Here is an 18240-nt window from a genome sequence, read left to right on the forward strand (position 1 = left end):
AGGTGAGAGCCCCGTGAACAGACTTTATCATCAAACACTCTATGATGAAACTCAATGGCATGCAAACACTCTGATGTTTCACAGCATAAAAATTCCAAGGTGACAATTCTAATGTGAGCCTTGCCCTTCTCAAAAATGTAAGCATCTGGCAGGAAACAGGAGACAGAGCTTTGCTCATTTCTGGGTGCAAAATATTCAGTGCACTTATGCATACCATTTAATTCATATTCTCTTTAAGGTGGTTGAATAATGCGTATTAGAGTGAAAGTAAAAAAAAAAAAATAAACAATCCCCCACAAACAAGACTCACCTAAGGGAAATGATAAAGAATTAAAAGTTTTCCTACAGTATACAGAAGGAGTTAGTAGTATAATAATTTTTATTGGAATTTTGCACTGATAGTAAGTTTTAGTACACACACACATATAATACTCAAGGCTCTACATACCATGTGCTACTCTCAAAAATCCATGTTTTTCTGAATTCATAGGTTTTTTGTCTTGGTGTGTTTTTTTTTTAATATATTTTATTGATTTTTTACAGAGAGGAAGGGAGAGAGATAGAGAGTCAGAAACATCGATGAGAGAGAAACATCGATCGGCTGCCTCCTGCACACTCCCCACTGGGGATGTGCCCGCAACCCAGGTACATGCCCTTGACCGGAATCGAACCCGGGACCTTTCAATCCGGAGGCCGACGCTCTATCCACTGAGCCAAACCGGCTTCGGCTTTGTTTTGTTTTTTGTTGTGTGTGTGAGTGTGTGTGTGTGAGTGTGTGTGTGTGTGTGTGTGTGTGTGTGTGTATGTTATATGTTTGGTGATAGCTTGACTGAACAAATTATACCAAAATTAGGATGCCAATGTTGATAGAGCAGCTGAAGTAACAACAAAGGTTCAAGATCATGAGCATGAGGCTTAGAGAGCAGCAGCTCATGGTTCTGGAGACCTGAACTGTAAGTGCTGGTGTAAGGTCTATAGATAAGGAGTTCTGATTCCAGAGAGAAAAATACACAAAACAGGTGAATTGTAAGAATTGGGCATCAAACTGTTATCTCAACAAGTGCAATGCTGAAGACATTGGTCAAATGCCTTCAAATGTATTAGTGAAGATTATTTCCAATCTAAAACTCCCTCCCTAGTTGACTGCCAATCAGGGGTGAGAATGGATGAGACATTCTTCAGACAAAGCCTCAGTGGTGGTACTTTGCACCCGCCCTTTCTCAGGAAGCTACAGGAAGATGCACGCCTTCAGAACAAGGGAGTAAACCTAGAAATACAAAACTTGGGATTTAACATAAAAGTGAATCCCGGGATTTTCGAGAATGAGGAGTGAGGACACTTCGATTGGTTGCCTCCTGCATGAGCTTTAACCTGGGCCCCAGACCCTGCAGTCCACAGGCCGAGGCTCTATCCACTGAGCCAACCTGGCTAAGGCAGGATATGACATTTTTTAGCCCCTCCAGCAGTGGACCTTTTTTTTTTTTTTTTGCTCCAGGAGTGAGGTGGAAAAACCCTAGATCACCTTCTTGGATTTTTATTACCCAAGATACCAAGAACACTGCGAGTAGAGAATCAGGAGCTTAGCCAATGAACGTTTAGAAAAGGTGCTTCCTCTGCAGCTCATGTGCAGAGGTGGGACTTCTAGTGTGCGGCGGCTGGCAGGCCCCCTATCTCTGCTCTGGGCCTGCTCAGGCCCCCTGTCTCTGCTCTGGGCCTGCTCAGGCTGCCAAAGCATCTGTGGCTTGCCTCATCTCACATGCAGTCCCCTCCTGCCCACCTGCACATGCAGCCTCCCCTGAGTGGTCGTCCTCCTGAGCGGTCATGATATTATGGCATCCCGGACAATTTACATATTACCTCTTTATATATATAAGAGACCCAGCGCACAATTAAATCGTGCACGTGTAGGGTCCCCTAGGCCTAGTCTGACATCAGGGCCATGTCCACTGCCTCCGACACCTCGCATGCTCTGTGGATGCTGCTGCCCCTTGCCCTCCACTGGATGCCAGGTTCTCACCTTCCCTGGGCCTGGTGTTCACCCACTTGGAGGATGGTTGTAGGCAGCAGCCCCATTGTGGAGCCGCTCTCAGCGCCCTCTCCTTTGGCCATGACCTGTGGGCCACACCATCTGATATCGGGATGCTGGGATGTCCTTCTGCTCCATCGGCCTCTGCTCCGTCTGGGCTCGGGTAGTAACCACTGCCGCCACCACAGTCACCATGCAAGAGTAAAGCCGGCAGGCTGGTGGCACACGCGAGTGCACACTCCCTTACACTCCCCCACGCACCTCTCAAAGGTTAGCCCCTCCCTGTCAAATCCAGCCAATCTGGGAGCCCTGCTGCCCCACCTCCAGCCAATCCACTTGCCCACAGACCTCACCCTCTCCTGCCCCCCCCCCCCCATGCAACTGCCTTCCCAACCACCCTGGAGGCTCTGTCTTTTGAGCTGAACCTTGCAACCTGGTGAAGGCAGGGAGGGCCACCTGATACACCAGGAAACTGAAGTCCAAGGCTGAGTGTGAACGCAGCTCCGCTCTGTTTCCTCCCATGGAGCCTGTCCTATCCCTCTGCGCCAAGTGCTCAGGTCCCGCCCCTCCCTGACGTCAAGGGCCTATTCTGCCTCCCTGCTGCCCGCTACCACCTCCCGCTGCCTGTCACCCGCCACCGCCTGCAGCTCCCTGGCTCCATTTCAGCCTCCTGCCTCCGCCGCCTTGACTTTGTTCCTGTCTCTGCTGCCTCTACTTTGCTCCCTTCTGCAGCACTTGGCTTCCTTCTACATTGCCTTCAGGCTTCGCTCCCAGCCGGTATATGCAAATTAATCACCATCTTGGTTGGGTTAATTTGAATATAGTCACTCTGATTGGCTGGTGGGTGTAGCGAAGGTATGGTCAATTAGCATCTTTGTCTTTTATTAGTGTAGATAGATGGTTTAATGTTGCTATTTTTAAGTCAAAATGACATTGATTAGTTTTGAAACTAGTCTTTTTCCAGTAGCAATTAAAGACTTAATTCTTAGCAATGACCTGTATAAACATAGATGGCTGCTGCCCCTACAACTGCAATAGCACATTGGTGTGCAAAGTTTCCTAGAAAACTGACCTTAAATGAGTCTTCTCTGATTTTGAAAATATTTACGAGCCCTACCCAATTGTGAGTTACCTTAGGCAGAAATGTATTCATTTCATATTTTGTTTTCCATAAACCTGGCACTCGGGAGGTAACTGACTATAAAATCCAACTAAAATTCAAGTTAAAAGTGGGCACCACAGCTGTAAATCCCAGGTTATCATAACCTCAACTTTGGAAGATGGCATTTTCTAAATAAGATTAAACTCTGCCTAGATTATGAATTTGACATTTTATCAGTAGACACATGTGTTGTGATATGCTTTGATTATGGTCCCATCTTTCCAACAAGGACTGCTGTTGTGTACTCTTCCTAAATGGCAGAGACAGAAATTACTTAGCAATCACCCTTTCTTTGAATGAGAAATAGGAGAGAATCAGATACTGTAGTTTATAAAAAGAGAATATTTTTTTAAAGAAGCTCTTTCAAAAACTCAAAATCAACCAGGATACAAAGACAATTACATTATGATAGTAACAAAGCAACAAAATTAATCTGTCCAGTCTGTTGCATAAGTGGTCAGGAATAACATTTGCATAAGTTATATTATATTGATTCTTACAGACAGACATTCAATAAAGACAAAAGAACACATGCAAAAATAAATGCCTCCGCAGGGGACATAGAAGACCCAGATGAAAGCATCTATTCTTCAAAATTAAAACAACAAAAATAATAAAACAAATCAACAAACCAAAAATAAATGATAAAACAACAAAACTCCATTCGGTTAAGTTCTCTTTAGTAAAGAGTGTCTATTTCTATCTTTGTCCTTGCTCTGAAACTCGCTTTCAAATGTCGTCCCTCCCCCTTGTCAATAGATCAAGCATTCTCTAACAGGATAGATAGGACAGTGAGAACTAATAATGATAATAAAAATAATGAGAAATGGCCTCAGAGATATATTAAATGTGTCTTGCTCTCTCCTTGTCTTTCTCCAGCAGAGCAGCTTCCTAGGCAGTGGGGTATTAATCATCAGAACAGCAGCTCTGAGATAAAGACTGGGCGAATTTCACTGTGCATTATAGTGTGAGTTGTGGGGGCATGAATATGAGTCTCTCTCAGGATCTGGGAGGAGGAAGTGGAGAGGAGAGGAGAAAAATCTGTCATTTTATATATTTATACTGCTCAAGAAGGTCCAGTCTGGTTCCCCATTGTTAAAGTAGATTAAAATCATTCACATCCTTCTGCTTTCGTTGGAGGTCAGCTCTCAAAAAGAGGAATAAATATTATGACAAGCTGAATTCTACCTATTTTCCCTCCCCTGCATTTGTCTTGGGGGTACATAGCAGAGTAAGGGACAGGGTGAGGGGACAAGTGAAACCAGAAGCAGGACTGTCTGATGGGATACATTTTTGTTTGCAAATCTTCAGTTGGAGATCTACTCTTTCACTTACATAATGCTTTGGATGAATGAGATTTCCTGTCTTGAAGAGCCCTGAACTAAATCTGGGGAGACCATTTGGAAGAGATAGGTAAACAGATGCTACAGCTACTCAGCAGGCACTGCTCCACAAATGGGGTCACATACTGCGGCATGACATCACCTGGGAGCTTGCGGGAAGTACATGATTTCAGGCCTTCCTCCAGAACTGAATCACAATTCCTAGTCTGTGCTTTAATGAAATCATCCTGGTGATTTGTATACACATAACAGTTTAAGAGCCACCATTCTATATAATACATATAAATATACATGATCTCTCTCTCTCTCTCTCTCTCTCTCTCTCTCTCTCTCTCTCTCTCTCTCTCTCCTCCCTACGAATCTCCCTCCCTTTGTCCCTCCCTCTATCTCTCCCTCCTTCCTTCCCTCTCTTTCTCTCTCACACACACTATCTGGTGGAATGAAAGGTAGAAGAGGCTGCATTGTATATATAAGTCAATCAAATTTCCAGCAAATAATTCTCTCAGTGACTGCCAGCCACCATAGATAGGGTGTGCTTTTACTTCTCTAGCCATTTAATGCCTGGGTGATGAAAAAACTGAGAAACTTACGTTCTCCATTTAGCTCACAAAACTAGCTCTCTAGAAGAACCCAAGGCATTAATTAGAAGGTTTCAAAAGGCAGGGTTGTCATAACAGTCTCGATATGTTTCTAATTTTTACAATCATTCAAACATGCACCAGAAAGCTAGGAAAAAGCACATCCCACTTCTTCTACTGTGTTGTCAAAGACAGAATGGATATATCCATCTTGCAGTCTGGCTAGCAACGATTACTACTGGAAGTCATTTTCCTGTCAGATGTAAATCGAAATAAAAAGATGTATTTTAAGAAAAAAAATAAAACCAATTCTTGGACCTCAGTTTAAGTTAGAATCATGGATTTTTTTTTGATGGCTCAAGAGACATGTATTAAGTAGTTTATTTTCTACATAGGGATGGTCATTGTGGAACCCTTTCTGATAGCTTTCAGCAAAGAAATCATTATTTATATTATTATTTTAATTAGACCAAAGGTATTCTATTCATTTCTCTCATCTGTAGCCACCCAATCCATGAAATGGGCTGATAGTTCTTATAGCAACATAATTACACAGTATTTCTGCTCTCTCTTGTCTCTTCTCTCCTCATTCTTTCTCCTTCCTCCCTCTAATTCATTTATATACCCATTCAACTGTCACTGTATGTGATAGGCACCTTGCTAAATACTGTTTAAAAAAATAAAGATATTGGGGATAATATGAATCTACTCTAACACTCAGATAAGGAAAACTTGGAGACCCACAGAGGCTACTTGCCATGTCAGAGTTCAAATGACTAATTAGAAAGTAAATAAAAATATATTTTTTAAAGATCCTAATCTAGGTCTGCTAATGAGACCTGGATTAAAATCTAACTTAAAACAATTCAACAACAGCAATAATAATAACCTTTATTAAGTCACATCAATTTAGGACTTGGCTTATATTATATTAATCTATCCATGAAGTTGAAGTTTTAATCTCTGTATTTCAGATGATGAAACTGAATTCCAAAAAGCAAAATTCCATAGCAGCCTAGAGTCATGGTTGTAACTACTTTTTGATCCATGAGTGAAGTCTCCCAATGTCTTCTTCCATGCACTCTTTTCCTTCACACCAGGCTGCTTTCTCATAGCTGTTTTTGTTGACCTTGAACACAAATAATATAGACCCCTCTGCAGATAGGCATTCATTTATTTAATACATTTTTTTTCTTCAACAATCATTTATTGAGCCCTACTTTGTGGCAGGCACTGTTGCAGGCCCTGAACGTCAAGTGATGAACTGCAGAGATATAGTTACTCCTCTCAATCTAGTGGTTTCTCATTGTATCTTCCATCAATGTTCTTTCAAAAGATCTTAAAGAAAATAGGTAACTTTGGAGTCAGCTGAATCATAGGATTGTGACTATAAGTAAATGGGTTCACACAACAAACTCAGCCATGAGAGAAAAATAAAAGAGGTAACTAAAAGCAGATAAAAGACTCCCATCAACTTACCGACACACATACAGACAGGTAAATGAGCCTATCCATACCAATAAATAGAAGTAGTGGGCCTTTAAAATAATCTTATTTTACTACTAGAGGCCTGGCACATGAAATTTGTGCATGGGTATGGTCCCTAGGCCTGGCTGGCAATCAGGGCCATCTCCCCAAGCTGCCCGTAACCAGCTCTGACCTCCGCCACCATCCACCTCCGGTTCCCCATTCACCACCAGGCGATCAGAGCCTACAGCCAGGGAAAGGGACCAAGAGGTGGTCAGTGTGCCTCACAGTAACTGGTTGAGTGGTTGTTCTGGTCATTCTGCTGCCATTAGGGTCAATTTATATATTACCCTTTTATTATATAGGATAGAGGCCCGGTGCATCGGTGGGGGCTGGCCAACCTTCCCTGATGGGGGCCCTGGATCAAGGTGGTGGTCTCACTGGGTGTGGGGCTGGCCAGGGCAAGGGGCCATGGACAGTTTTCAGACTGGCCACAACCACGATAGGGGTGGGGGTCCCATCTGGGGGGTGGGGCCAGCCAGGGCGAGGGGCTGCAGGAGGTTTGCAAGCTGGCAATGCCCCCGATCAGGGTGGGGATCCCTGCTGGGGGCCAGGGTCGCCTGAGGCAAGGGGCCACAGTCGCTCTGGCCTCTGGTCATTCTGGTTTTTCTGCCACTTCGGTCTCTGAGCTTTTATTATATAGGAGATTTAAAAGTAGGTTTTTAGGAGAATTAAGAAATTTGGAAAAGGAATAAGAAGAACAAATTAGAGAGGGAAATTGGTGATAGTGCATTTCCAAAAGGCTAGAAGCAGCTCTTGCTACTAGGATGACAAATAAGTCCTAAGGAAGAAGACTTAAAGGCCAGAAGCCATCAAGAACTATCTGGCCCAGCAGAGACAAAGAGTCATCTCTAGAACTCCTATTCTTAAGGCCAAGATTCAAGAGCAGCAAAACCATGCTGATGACCATCCCCACTCATGAGCGGCACCATAGAGTGGGCCTCAAGGGGAGGGGGAGCAGGGTGCTTGGAAGTGAGATCCAACCTGTAAGTATTAAGTGTGTTCTCCCCGAGAAGGTACTGGTAGGTTGCCGCCCATTCATATGCTTCGACCAGTATTGATGGAGGGTTTCTTCTGTGCTACTGTGTTCTGAAATAAGGAGCTTGCCATCCTAGAACTCACAATGTAGTAAATAGAATAAACTAAAAAACATGTGATACAATGTCAGGTACAAGTAACTGCTATGAGAAACAAAAAAGCAGGAGGTGAACTTATTTGAGAACTAGAGAGTTCTATTTTATAAAGCATGGTTGAAGAGGGTCTCTCTGGAAGTTGCCATATAGACAGAAGCCTGAATAGAGTAAGAAAGTGAATCCTGAAAATAGCTGGAAGAAGCTGCTTCAGGCAACGGAAATAGCAAGTGAAAAGACACAGCCTTGCTTGATATGTTCAAGTAGAACTGGGCCTTATCTAGGGTGCCACAACATTCAGTTATAAATATAAATAATATTTTATTGCAATATTTAAAACTCAATATCAATGCAAAAATCCATGATAAAAAAATATTTCAACACTTATACACAGACAGGATCAGACTTTGCAATTGAATAAGCCTACATTATTCACCCGTCCCTAAAGCTAATTCTGTGTTCAAGTAAATTCAAGAAACTTGTGTGCCTAGAGCTCTGTGCTAGAGAACAGCACAGAGAAACAGCAAGGAGGCTATCCACGCACCACAGGTTAAGAATTTGGGCATCAGACTTGGCCAAGCAGGATGCTAGGTGATTAGAAAGAGCACCGGGAGCTCTAAAAATATTTGTGGACCTCCACAGTGAGTAGCCAAGAGCTGACCCCATGTCCCTCCCAGCTGTTCAGGTGGCTCAGAATAAGACCCAGCACTTGATCAGCAGTTCTGGTGGAAATTCCACCCTGGAAGTATTACAACCAAATTAGAAGAGCATCTCTACAATATCTCCTAGCAACTCACAGATTTCCAACTTATCCACAATGAGGACCTTCTCAGAGGACACTTTAAAATATATATATTGATTTTAGAGGAAGACAGAGGAAGGAAAAGATAGAAACATTAATGATGAGAGAGAATCATTGATTGGTTGCCTCTTGCATGATCCCTACTGGGGATCAAGCCTGCAACCCAAGCATGTGCCCTTGACCAGAATCGAACTGGGGACCCTTCCGTCAGTAGGCTGATGCTCTATCCACTGAGCAATACCAGCTGGGGCAGAGGACCCTTTCGAAGTGGCTAAACTCAGCATTGGGAAGTGCAGATCTCACCCATTGAAATTAAAGTATTAAAGAGGGATGAACAGAAAACCACACTGTATTCTCTTCCCTAGCTTATTTGTACTGTCAACATGGAAGTCTTTAAGAGGGAGGTAAACACATCAAGTTTGTTCATTTGTTTTTAAGAACCGTGCAATTCCAGAGAGAATATGTCGCTGAAGAGTCCTTCCAGGTATTGAGTAAATTGGAGTCCAATTTCCTTCTCCCCAAATTATTCTGAGAGGGGAAAAGAAAGTACCTGCATAAGGGTAAGGAGAAGACAAGATATTTCTTGGCTGGCAGTGAAAGTCTAATTATTCTGACAAATCTTCGGTGCCTTCCCCAGTTATGAGGCTTGGCAGGAAAGAAGCAAGCCCTAGAGCCACACATTATGTAAGGCTGTTAATCAATATTAGTTGAGCGCTGATCCTAAAAATAAACTCCCCCTGGAGGCTCTGTTGTCTACTGGTAAAAGCGAGGGACTGAAAACTGTGAGGACTCCTTGTCTCATTTCTATGAGGCTGGTGGCACCAGGGAAATGATGTAGGAGCCCAGAGGGGATAATTATCTGGATAAGTAGAACTGTTCCTGATACAATATGATCTATATCCTATTAGAGCATGGCATTTGGGATAAGGTAGATTTATCTTGTATCCCAATCCAGGACAGTTTGACAAAGAAACTTGATAAAATTCAGTGTTCTAGTCAAAGTCAAAATGCCATTGATAGCAACATGCTGTAAAATAGGAGTGTCATATATTTTGTGGAACCATATAAATTTTTAACTATCTGTTCTACAAACATGGCAGTTTCACATGCTTCACCCTGTGTGTAATAACTGTTCAGCAAAGTCAATTTTCACTCCAGAAAAAATGAAAGAATCTCCCATGGAAATCTCTTGTAATTGAAGAGTTTGGGGCTTGGGTTCAATCTGTAACCCTTGAAGGAAATCCTGGGTAATTGTGGGTTTGTGTGGACATAGCAAAAAAAAAAAAAAAAAAAAAAAGGTCTTCTTCTGCTTATCCAAACATAGAGGAAAGCTAATCTCTATGAGGTTCTATGAATTCTGGAAAACTCTCTTGGATTGACGAGGTTTCCTAATGTCTCTAATGTTAGTGAAAACTTATAGGAAAAATCATCCATAGTCATATTTACTGGTATTCCTCAAAACAAGCCTATGTTATACCCATTTACAGATAATGATATGGAGGCTTAGAAAAGCTAAGCAACCTACCCAGAGATACATGGCTGAGTAACTGGAAGAACACAGCTAAGTCCAAAGCAGAAATTCTGACTCTAAAGTATGTTCTCTTCCCTTCAAAATACTGGCACTCTATCTGGATCATGCGGTGTGAAGGATCAACTTTTTAATAACAAGTATGTGCTTTGTTTTGTTTTGTAATCATCACTATCAAGGCTAAAGTGTGCTTCTTACTATCTCTAGCTCAAAACTGAAAGCAGACCAGAAGAAGACTTTCCATCTAGACAGTGCTACGAAGCCAGAAAAATTTTGGCTACTTCCTGGAATTTTTTCAAGTAGTTTACATTTGATCACCAAATTTGTGAGTTTGAGATAAGAATCAAATCTCATAAAGTTCTCAAGTCTTTCATTTCTACTGATAAACAGTATAGTTCAAATCCAGGCTGAGCATTGCAATTTTCTGGTAATTTTCTGGTACCAGACAGCAGTGCCCAAAGTCAAAGTGACTTTATCAATGACACACACACACACACACACACACACACACACACACACACACACACACAAATGGGTCATGATCAGTATCCTGCTAATAGCTTATAAATTATTCCAAATGGTGATATGCACAGAATACACTGAGTTCTTTCTTTACTGATAACTACTCAGTGTGGAGTCTTCAGGTAAGAGAATACACATTATTCTTGGAACTGTTTTTCTTTTGGCCATTTTCCCTCTCACAGGAACGTTCTAATCTTGGCGGCTGAAAGTTATCACTAAAAGACTCTTGTTTATCACTTTTGCCTTCTGTAATAAATGAGGACAAAGAAATTTGAGTATAGACTGAGTTGAACTTTTCTAATTTAGAAGGTGACCTATCAGGGCAATGATAGTAACCTACTGACATTGGGTCAGCTATAATATAATGGAAATGTCTTAACAATTGTTGGGCATTCCTGATAGTAAGACCCACAGGGAACCCAATTCAGTTCTCTGCTTTTGGTCATCTTCCAATTGGCAGGGAGGGTTCAAGCCAAGACTGAGAATCTGTACCTCTTGTCTTTCACAAATCCCCTCTATGTTCTCTCTGTTCCAGTTGGACTTGGCTAACTCCCTTAAGAATTATCATCTCCGACTTTGACAATTTAGCTTATGACATTCAACCAACCTGGGATTTGTTGCTTTCACCATGTATCCAATTGTTCTCATCTATAAGTTCCAGCTCCATACTTCCTCAGCCATGAGATCCAGCCAAGCCACCTCATATGCCACCCTCATTCTCAACATACTACTATTTGTAAGTCACTGCTTCATATTGATGACAATGTCAAGCCCTCTTGAACTCTAAGCTCCATGATGGCAAGGATCCTGAATTTCTTTTCTTTGTAACCCTGAATATATGTGTAGACATATTTCATAGCAGAACATAGCCTCCAAGACCCATAGAAATCCAGGTTGATTTAAAAATAGAAGAGAAAGTAAAAGATGGGTAGTGGGGTATTAGAGACTCGAGATCTTATATATATATATTTTTTATTTGCCAGTACTAATGTTAGCCTCCAAATTCTATTTTGACCCTCCTTCAAATGCCTATCCCCGAAAATCTCCACTCTAAACTATAGACACAACAACCAATAGAGACGACTGCATATTCTGAGGTAAATTCTTGCTTGAGAGTGTATTGACTTGCATACAAAATGTTGGGGACATAATGTTAAAATAAGCTTAAAACACACTCAGTTTTACAGTTCATGATGTACTCCTTTTAAGCATTTTACTTATATTAACTCAGTTATCCTCAAAACCATCACATACTACAAGCACTAGTATTACCTTTTCATTAACCCTACTCCCACAGTTTTACAATGTGGTAGACTTAGGTTGGTTGCAAATTCCTGTCACTCTTCCTGTTAGAAGTGAGGCTTATATCTCCCTCCCTGAAAGTGAGAAATGGCTGCTTTGACCATAGAAATGGTGTATGTGACAATGTGTCAGTTTCCAGGCTCAGGCTTTAAAAGTCTGGCAGTCTCTTCTTGTTCCTTAGAAAACTCTCTCTGAGAGCCCTGAGCCTCCATGAAAGAAGTCCTGCTACTCTGCTGGAGAGACCACATGGAGAGTCTTGGAAAGTACAGGGAGAGGGACATGGACCCAGCTGAGTCCAGTGCTTCTAGTTCACCCACCAAGTCACAAAGGCATGTGTGTGATGTCTGACCCTCCAGACCAGAGTAGACACTGGGTAACTCCAGTTGACTCCACATGGGGCCAAATAATTGCCTTGCTGAGTTCTGCCCAAATTCCTGGCCCACAAAAGTGTGAGATCCAATTATATAGTTAACATGTTAAGCCACTAAGTTTAAGGGGAAAGTTGGTTTCATAGCAATAGTTAACTAGAGCATATGTGACTAGCTAATATGAAGAAAAACTAGGTTCTAAACCCAGGCAATTCTGACTCCAAGCACATCCATTAATCATTCTGCTATAGCCTTTCCACTGGAAAAAAATAAAATTGTCCCAACGCACACTGATTATTCTGGAGGGAAAGCGCTCCACAAGCCATGTCACTTCTAGTTGTTAGATGATTATAAGGTATGCAATAAAGCCTATCTTGTTTTCTAATTTATTCAATAAATACTTACTGAGCACCTTTTAAGTGCCAGACCTTTACCTGAGAATTATCACGTAGCTACCTGCTTTCTCATTATATCCATGGTCCTAAACCATGGATACAATCTAAATTATTATTATTATTACTAGAGGCCCAGTGCACGAAATTCGTGCACTGGGGCATGGGGTTCCCTCAGCCCAGCCTGCCCCTCAGTCCGAGAGCCCTCAGTGGATGTCCTACTGACGGCCACAGTCTGGCAGCAGAGGCTCGGAGCAAATGTCGTGTGTGTGTGTGTGTGTGTGTGTGTGTGTGTGTGTGTCTGCTGGGGGCCTGCCCCCAGCCACACCATGGAGGCTTGGAGTAGGCACCCCTCTCTGTTGATCTCTCAGGCCCCTGGCCTCCACTGCATGTTGCACTCTCCCTTGAGCTGTGGCCAGGATGGGGTGCTGCCTGAAGGCCGGCCTTTCCTGCTCTGGGATTGCTGCAGAGACCCAGGATCAGGCCTTGCTGGGTGCTGCCTACAGGCTGCACTTTCCTGCTCACTGATGGCTGGATCGCCAGGGCACCCAGGGTCAGGCCCTGCTGGGTGCTGCCTGTGGGCGGCACTTTCTGGGGGCTGGGCTTAGGCGGCACAATTGTGCCGCCTAAGCCCCACTGCCCAGGGCTGCACACAGGGCCCGGATGGCAGCTCACGCTGTCCCACCCTGCCTGAAATATGCAAATTAGCCGCTATCTTTGTTGGAGGCTAATTTGCATATCGTGCTGATTAGCCAATGGGAGGCATAGCAAAGGTATGGTCAATTACCATCTTTGTCTATTATTAGATAGGACTATTGTTGTTGTTGTTGTTATTTTCATTATTATTATTTATTCAGGGAGCACCTAGAGACATACTTCTTAATATAGAATGAATATCTGATGCTTGGGTACCATAGCTGTTAGTAATTCCATGGAGTACATGAAATTCACAAGTAAGTCTGTAACAAACAAGATTATCAGAAATATCAAAGCACCAGTTACTCCCAGGGGGGCCATATCAACTCCAAAACTTTTTGTTCATACTCACACAGTTAAGAGCATGACTGAAAGCACTTTCAGCCTTCTTTTGAATGGAACTCAACACTCCCCAAGGCCTACTGAAAAGAAACTGCTCAAATGATATCTTTTTAGCTTATGCTTTAAGAAGGAACCAGTAGATTTTTTGAACAACCAGGTCTTTATACTTTTAAATTCACATCCTTATTCTATTTTCACTGGAATAGCTTCATTTTAGGACAATCCTGCCCCATAGATGTTATCAAAGCAAAGGAGGACAGAACAGAGTATTATTCAGAAAAGTGAATGATCGATCTGACAAATATGAAATCCAGTCTTCCCCAATTTCTTTCTCCCTTCTAAAGTACTTCCAAGAGATCAAACCTTTATGAGTCCACTTTATCCAAGGAAATTAGCTGGATTAAACAGGGCACATTAGAGCTTTGGTGACTGACCTTCTTCACCCAAAGCCTTTAGAATTGTCCTAAACCGTGAATATAATCCAAATGCTATTGGGTCCCTAGTCCTGACAAAGACTTGATGTGGTCTAGAATGTACTTGAGATCAGAATAGGCTTGTAGACAAGGCAGGCTATTGAGTTTTTACAGAGCCCAGGACAGAGTTCTTATGGCTCATTGGCAAGAGTAAAACTTATCCAAAACCATTGGCATAAAGTTATTTCCTCTAGCAAGTCTTTCCAAAGACATGGGCCATTTTTATACATCATCTCAGTCTGATACAATTCTGCTCATCTGTTGGCTTTCCTCCAAGAGTTTATATTTGCACACCCTTAAAAACAAAGAGCATCAACAGATGTATAACTCATTTTTATAGCCTTAGTGGAAGCAAAAGGAAAAACATGTAGATATAATCCAATTATGACTTGGCTCAAAGGAAAAGAAACACACACTAGACAGGAGGCTATCACACAGTCTCCAGCAGTCCACATCTACTAAAATGAGAACAGGTTCTATGATATTTAAGATCATAATCATTTGCAAGACTTTGGTCTTTTGTACCCTACACTTCCCCAGAAGCTCTGGTTCTCTTCGGTTGGAAAGACTACCCAATTTACTTCCATTTATGTATGTGCCACAAGATAGAAAGCCAAAAACTGATGATTACCATGACTTAGTCCCTGAATCCGGTGTAACATTAAATCCTCTTGGGGGTCAGTTAAAATTGGACCTTGCAAAAGATTATAGGAATAGCCATTGCGACGGGAAAAAGCCCTTTGCTCTTCTGCTTCCCACAGAGTTAGTGGAATGTATTCTGACAGAAACAAAACAAGTCTGCCAAGACCTGTGCAGATAGAACTATGTTTTCACCAACAATAAACAGATCTGCTTTTGAGCTATAGAGAGTCATAATAGAAATATATATTGCCTTTTATCTTCTTTTCAGTGAGTAGAGTGAAGTGTCAGGAGTTATTGCTTTAATATCAGAGAAAAAGCTATTTTTTGGAGCATGTGTATAGGTATGCATGAAGCAGCCTGTGGGACTAGGACACTGTTAGACTAACCAGGTTCTTGCACATAAGATTGTCCTGATGATATCATCAGTATATACAGCTGCAGATCATGCCTGTGAACTCATGGAAGAACTCTTTGGATACTCCTGCTCAATTAAAAGGAAAAAAGAAGACAGCACATTTACCTCTACCTAACTCATGTTAATTCAGAAGAATGGGAAACCATAAGGGGTTTATGGATTATTGACTTTAAATTTATAATGCCTATTGAAGTTAATAGAAGGGTGATGTCAAAGACTCAATTGAACTCCTGCATAATGTCTTAAAACTAAGAAACTGAAAGGGAAGTACTGGTTTCTACTGAATTGTTTATAAATACTAACTAGGCTAGGGGTAATTTCCCCACAAGCAGTTAGAATGTCTTATTTATGCCAGAGCATTTAAGGCTAATAACTTGATTAACCTTCTACCCACTACTAACTAGATTTATGAAATGCCAAGGGAGTCAGCAAGGCATTAAGTTTTAGCTTGAGTGTAATTACTTTTAAGTAAAAACAAACAAACAAACAAAAAGCATTAGCACAAAATAAGGACTTCCTACATAGCTAAACTCAGATCTTCAAATTTTATAATGTAATTAGGGTCTTGATCATATATAAAAAAAACAAAATGGACAAAAATAATATGTAATTAATCAACATTGACTATCAAATACAGACTGTATGTCATAAGGATTAAACCTCTAGCTTCAGATGCCCTTGATTTAATGCTACCCATTGGCTTAAAAAATGAACAGTTCTTATTCCAGCAAAGCCATCAGGAGGTAGTAAGGAAATTGCACTAGGATATAGTCTTTCCTATGATAACACATTTTACTTTCCCCCTTTTTCCTTTTTAATATTGAAAAGAAAGGTAATAAAATAAGAGCAAGGAGTATTCCATACCAAAATTAGCTTTTTGAATAATAGCTTTCCCGTTTTGAATAATATATTTACTGTTTCAATAATAAATATGATAGGCATGGTAACCCATGAGTGCACACAAGACTTTGTAACTTCTTTAGCAATGACTTTGTTTTTCTCTATTCTAGGTCTTATTACTATGAGTATCTGTAGGCATCCTTCCTATAAACATAGTAACTCACATTCTCTTAATATGTAGTAACACCGAACACAATAGCAATGTCTCAAAGATAAAAAATGCAAAACCAATTAATAGTTGGAGAAATATTTACCTGAATGCTGGCTGTTGAGCGATTCTTGCGGGTTGTTGTAGTAGCCATTGTGGTGGTGGTTTCCATGACAGTGGTAGACATTTCTGGTGGCATGGCAGTCGTCTGTGTTCCCAAGATTGATGGGACTTCTCCCACCAGCCGGACACTTCCATTGATTTTAATATTGGGGTTGTTCTCAGCTGCCATGTTCAATACTTTCAAACCATCGTAATAGAGCCCAGAGAGCTGGCCTTGGAAGAGGCGTCCTTTGTCCTTTCCGCCAATGGCTATTTGCGCCTGGGTGTTGAAGATGGTTAACTGCCGGCCTAGTGGGTTGGGTGGAGGAAACATCATTATTCCCATACATTTTCTCTCTTTGCCTTGCCTGGTCTAAATGAACCAGGTCTAAAAACAGGCTTCCTTGAGTAATTGAAGGGGAGAAAATTAGAAAATAAAAATTCAATACAGATATTGGCAAGTAACATTTCATTATGTTTATCCCTTCCACTGTCTAGCTGAATATCCTAAGTATCTGAATAATCAAGTCTCTATTTCATTGTGAGGATGGAGAACCTTGGTTCAATAGTGAATAGTATTATAGTCTTCTCAATAAAGTAGTTGTGGACAACAAAAAGAAACCCCTAAATCAGATGATGATAATAATAAACCATTAATGCCTACTCTATTGATTTGTTACCTACAAAGTACATAACAACAGCTAAAAAGAGTTACATATGGCAAACAAAAACCTTGTGAGACACTCATCCCACTGAATTAAAAAATTAGGTCTGATAATTACATTAAATTAACTGAAATTAAATTCCAGTTAAGAGATTTGGATTCATTGCATACTTAGAAAAAGTGAACAGTCAGTCACCAAACACCTTATTTTATAGGAATCTTCATAGTACATAATATCCTATCTATACTTGCTGTTCAATTAACACCAAGACAAATCAATTCTTACCTCTATTAATGTTGAGGTAAGGATATTATGGTCACACAACTAAATCTCTCCCTAAAATATGGAGAATAAGTAGGCATTGATATGTTCCTGAGATGGGGGAAGAAGAAAGTGTCATTCCAAGTCCATATATTTTAAATGGGGGGTATGGGCATTAAAAAAAAGTAACATAAAATTTCTTAAAATTATATCAAGATATATTAATGGACTAAAGGGTATCAGTAGCTCAACTTACTTGGGGTTCCCATTTGGGGAACAATTTATGCTTCTGTGAATAGGAAACTCTCAGAATGGAATCATAGAAGAATAGAGTTCAGAATAGTGTAACTCAACTTATCTTCTTCCAAAGTACTTCTAGATCTTTCCAAGAAAAACAACAATAAAAAATAGCTTTTTAAGCCATATCATTATTTCTCTAGATTATTTTCTTCTGCTTTTCTATATAGAGAAGGGGGGGGGACTTACTAATGGAATGAAATATATTCTTTTTAAAATTTTCTCCACTTTAGTCAGAGATCAAACAATGCTCCACTCATTCCTAAATCTAGCCCTCTGAAATATTTTAGCTGTAAATGACTGGAAACAATGGTGTTATTCTTGCCTGATTAATAAAAGAGTATATTTTTAAAGATTGAGGTTTTTGCTTCACAATGTCTAATATGAACAAAGGCAGCCTGTGATGTTTCAGCTTTTAACACTACTACTATTACATGGTCTTTAAGTCTTCACAATGGTTAGCTATTCTTTATTTTCTGGTGTATAATGTGGAATACCTTCTCAACATATAATAATGGACAAATGGAAGAGGCAGAGAAAGGAAAACACATCTGCTCAGAGGGAACTCATTATACAAGACTCAACTCCACTCATTGGGCAACTCTTCAGGGTATGTCAG

At 40.9% G+C, this 18240-nt stretch overlaps 1 protein-coding gene across 10 annotated transcripts in view; it reads right to left on the reverse strand.

Annotated features, from left to right (window-relative positions):
- NRXN3 (neurexin 3) overlaps nucleotides 1-18240 on the reverse strand; it is a gene marked incomplete at its 5' end in the record, with an annotated part of 1486708 nt that overhangs the window by 134787 nt on the left and 1333681 nt on the right. For all 10 annotated transcript variants that reach the window (XM_081083746.1, XM_081083745.1, XM_081083748.1 and 7 more), the window contains one exon: nucleotides 16403-16707. In XM_081083746.1, the coding sequence (XP_080939872.1) occupies nucleotides 16403-16707 (305 nt within the window). The remainder of the gene's footprint in view (nucleotides 1-16402; nucleotides 16708-18240) is intronic.

The sequence above is a fragment of the Myotis nattereri genome (genome assembly GCF_964212035.1).
Source record: "Myotis nattereri genome assembly, chromosome: 1".
NCBI classification, from domain to species: domain Eukaryota; kingdom Metazoa; phylum Chordata; class Mammalia; order Chiroptera; family Vespertilionidae; genus Myotis; species Myotis nattereri.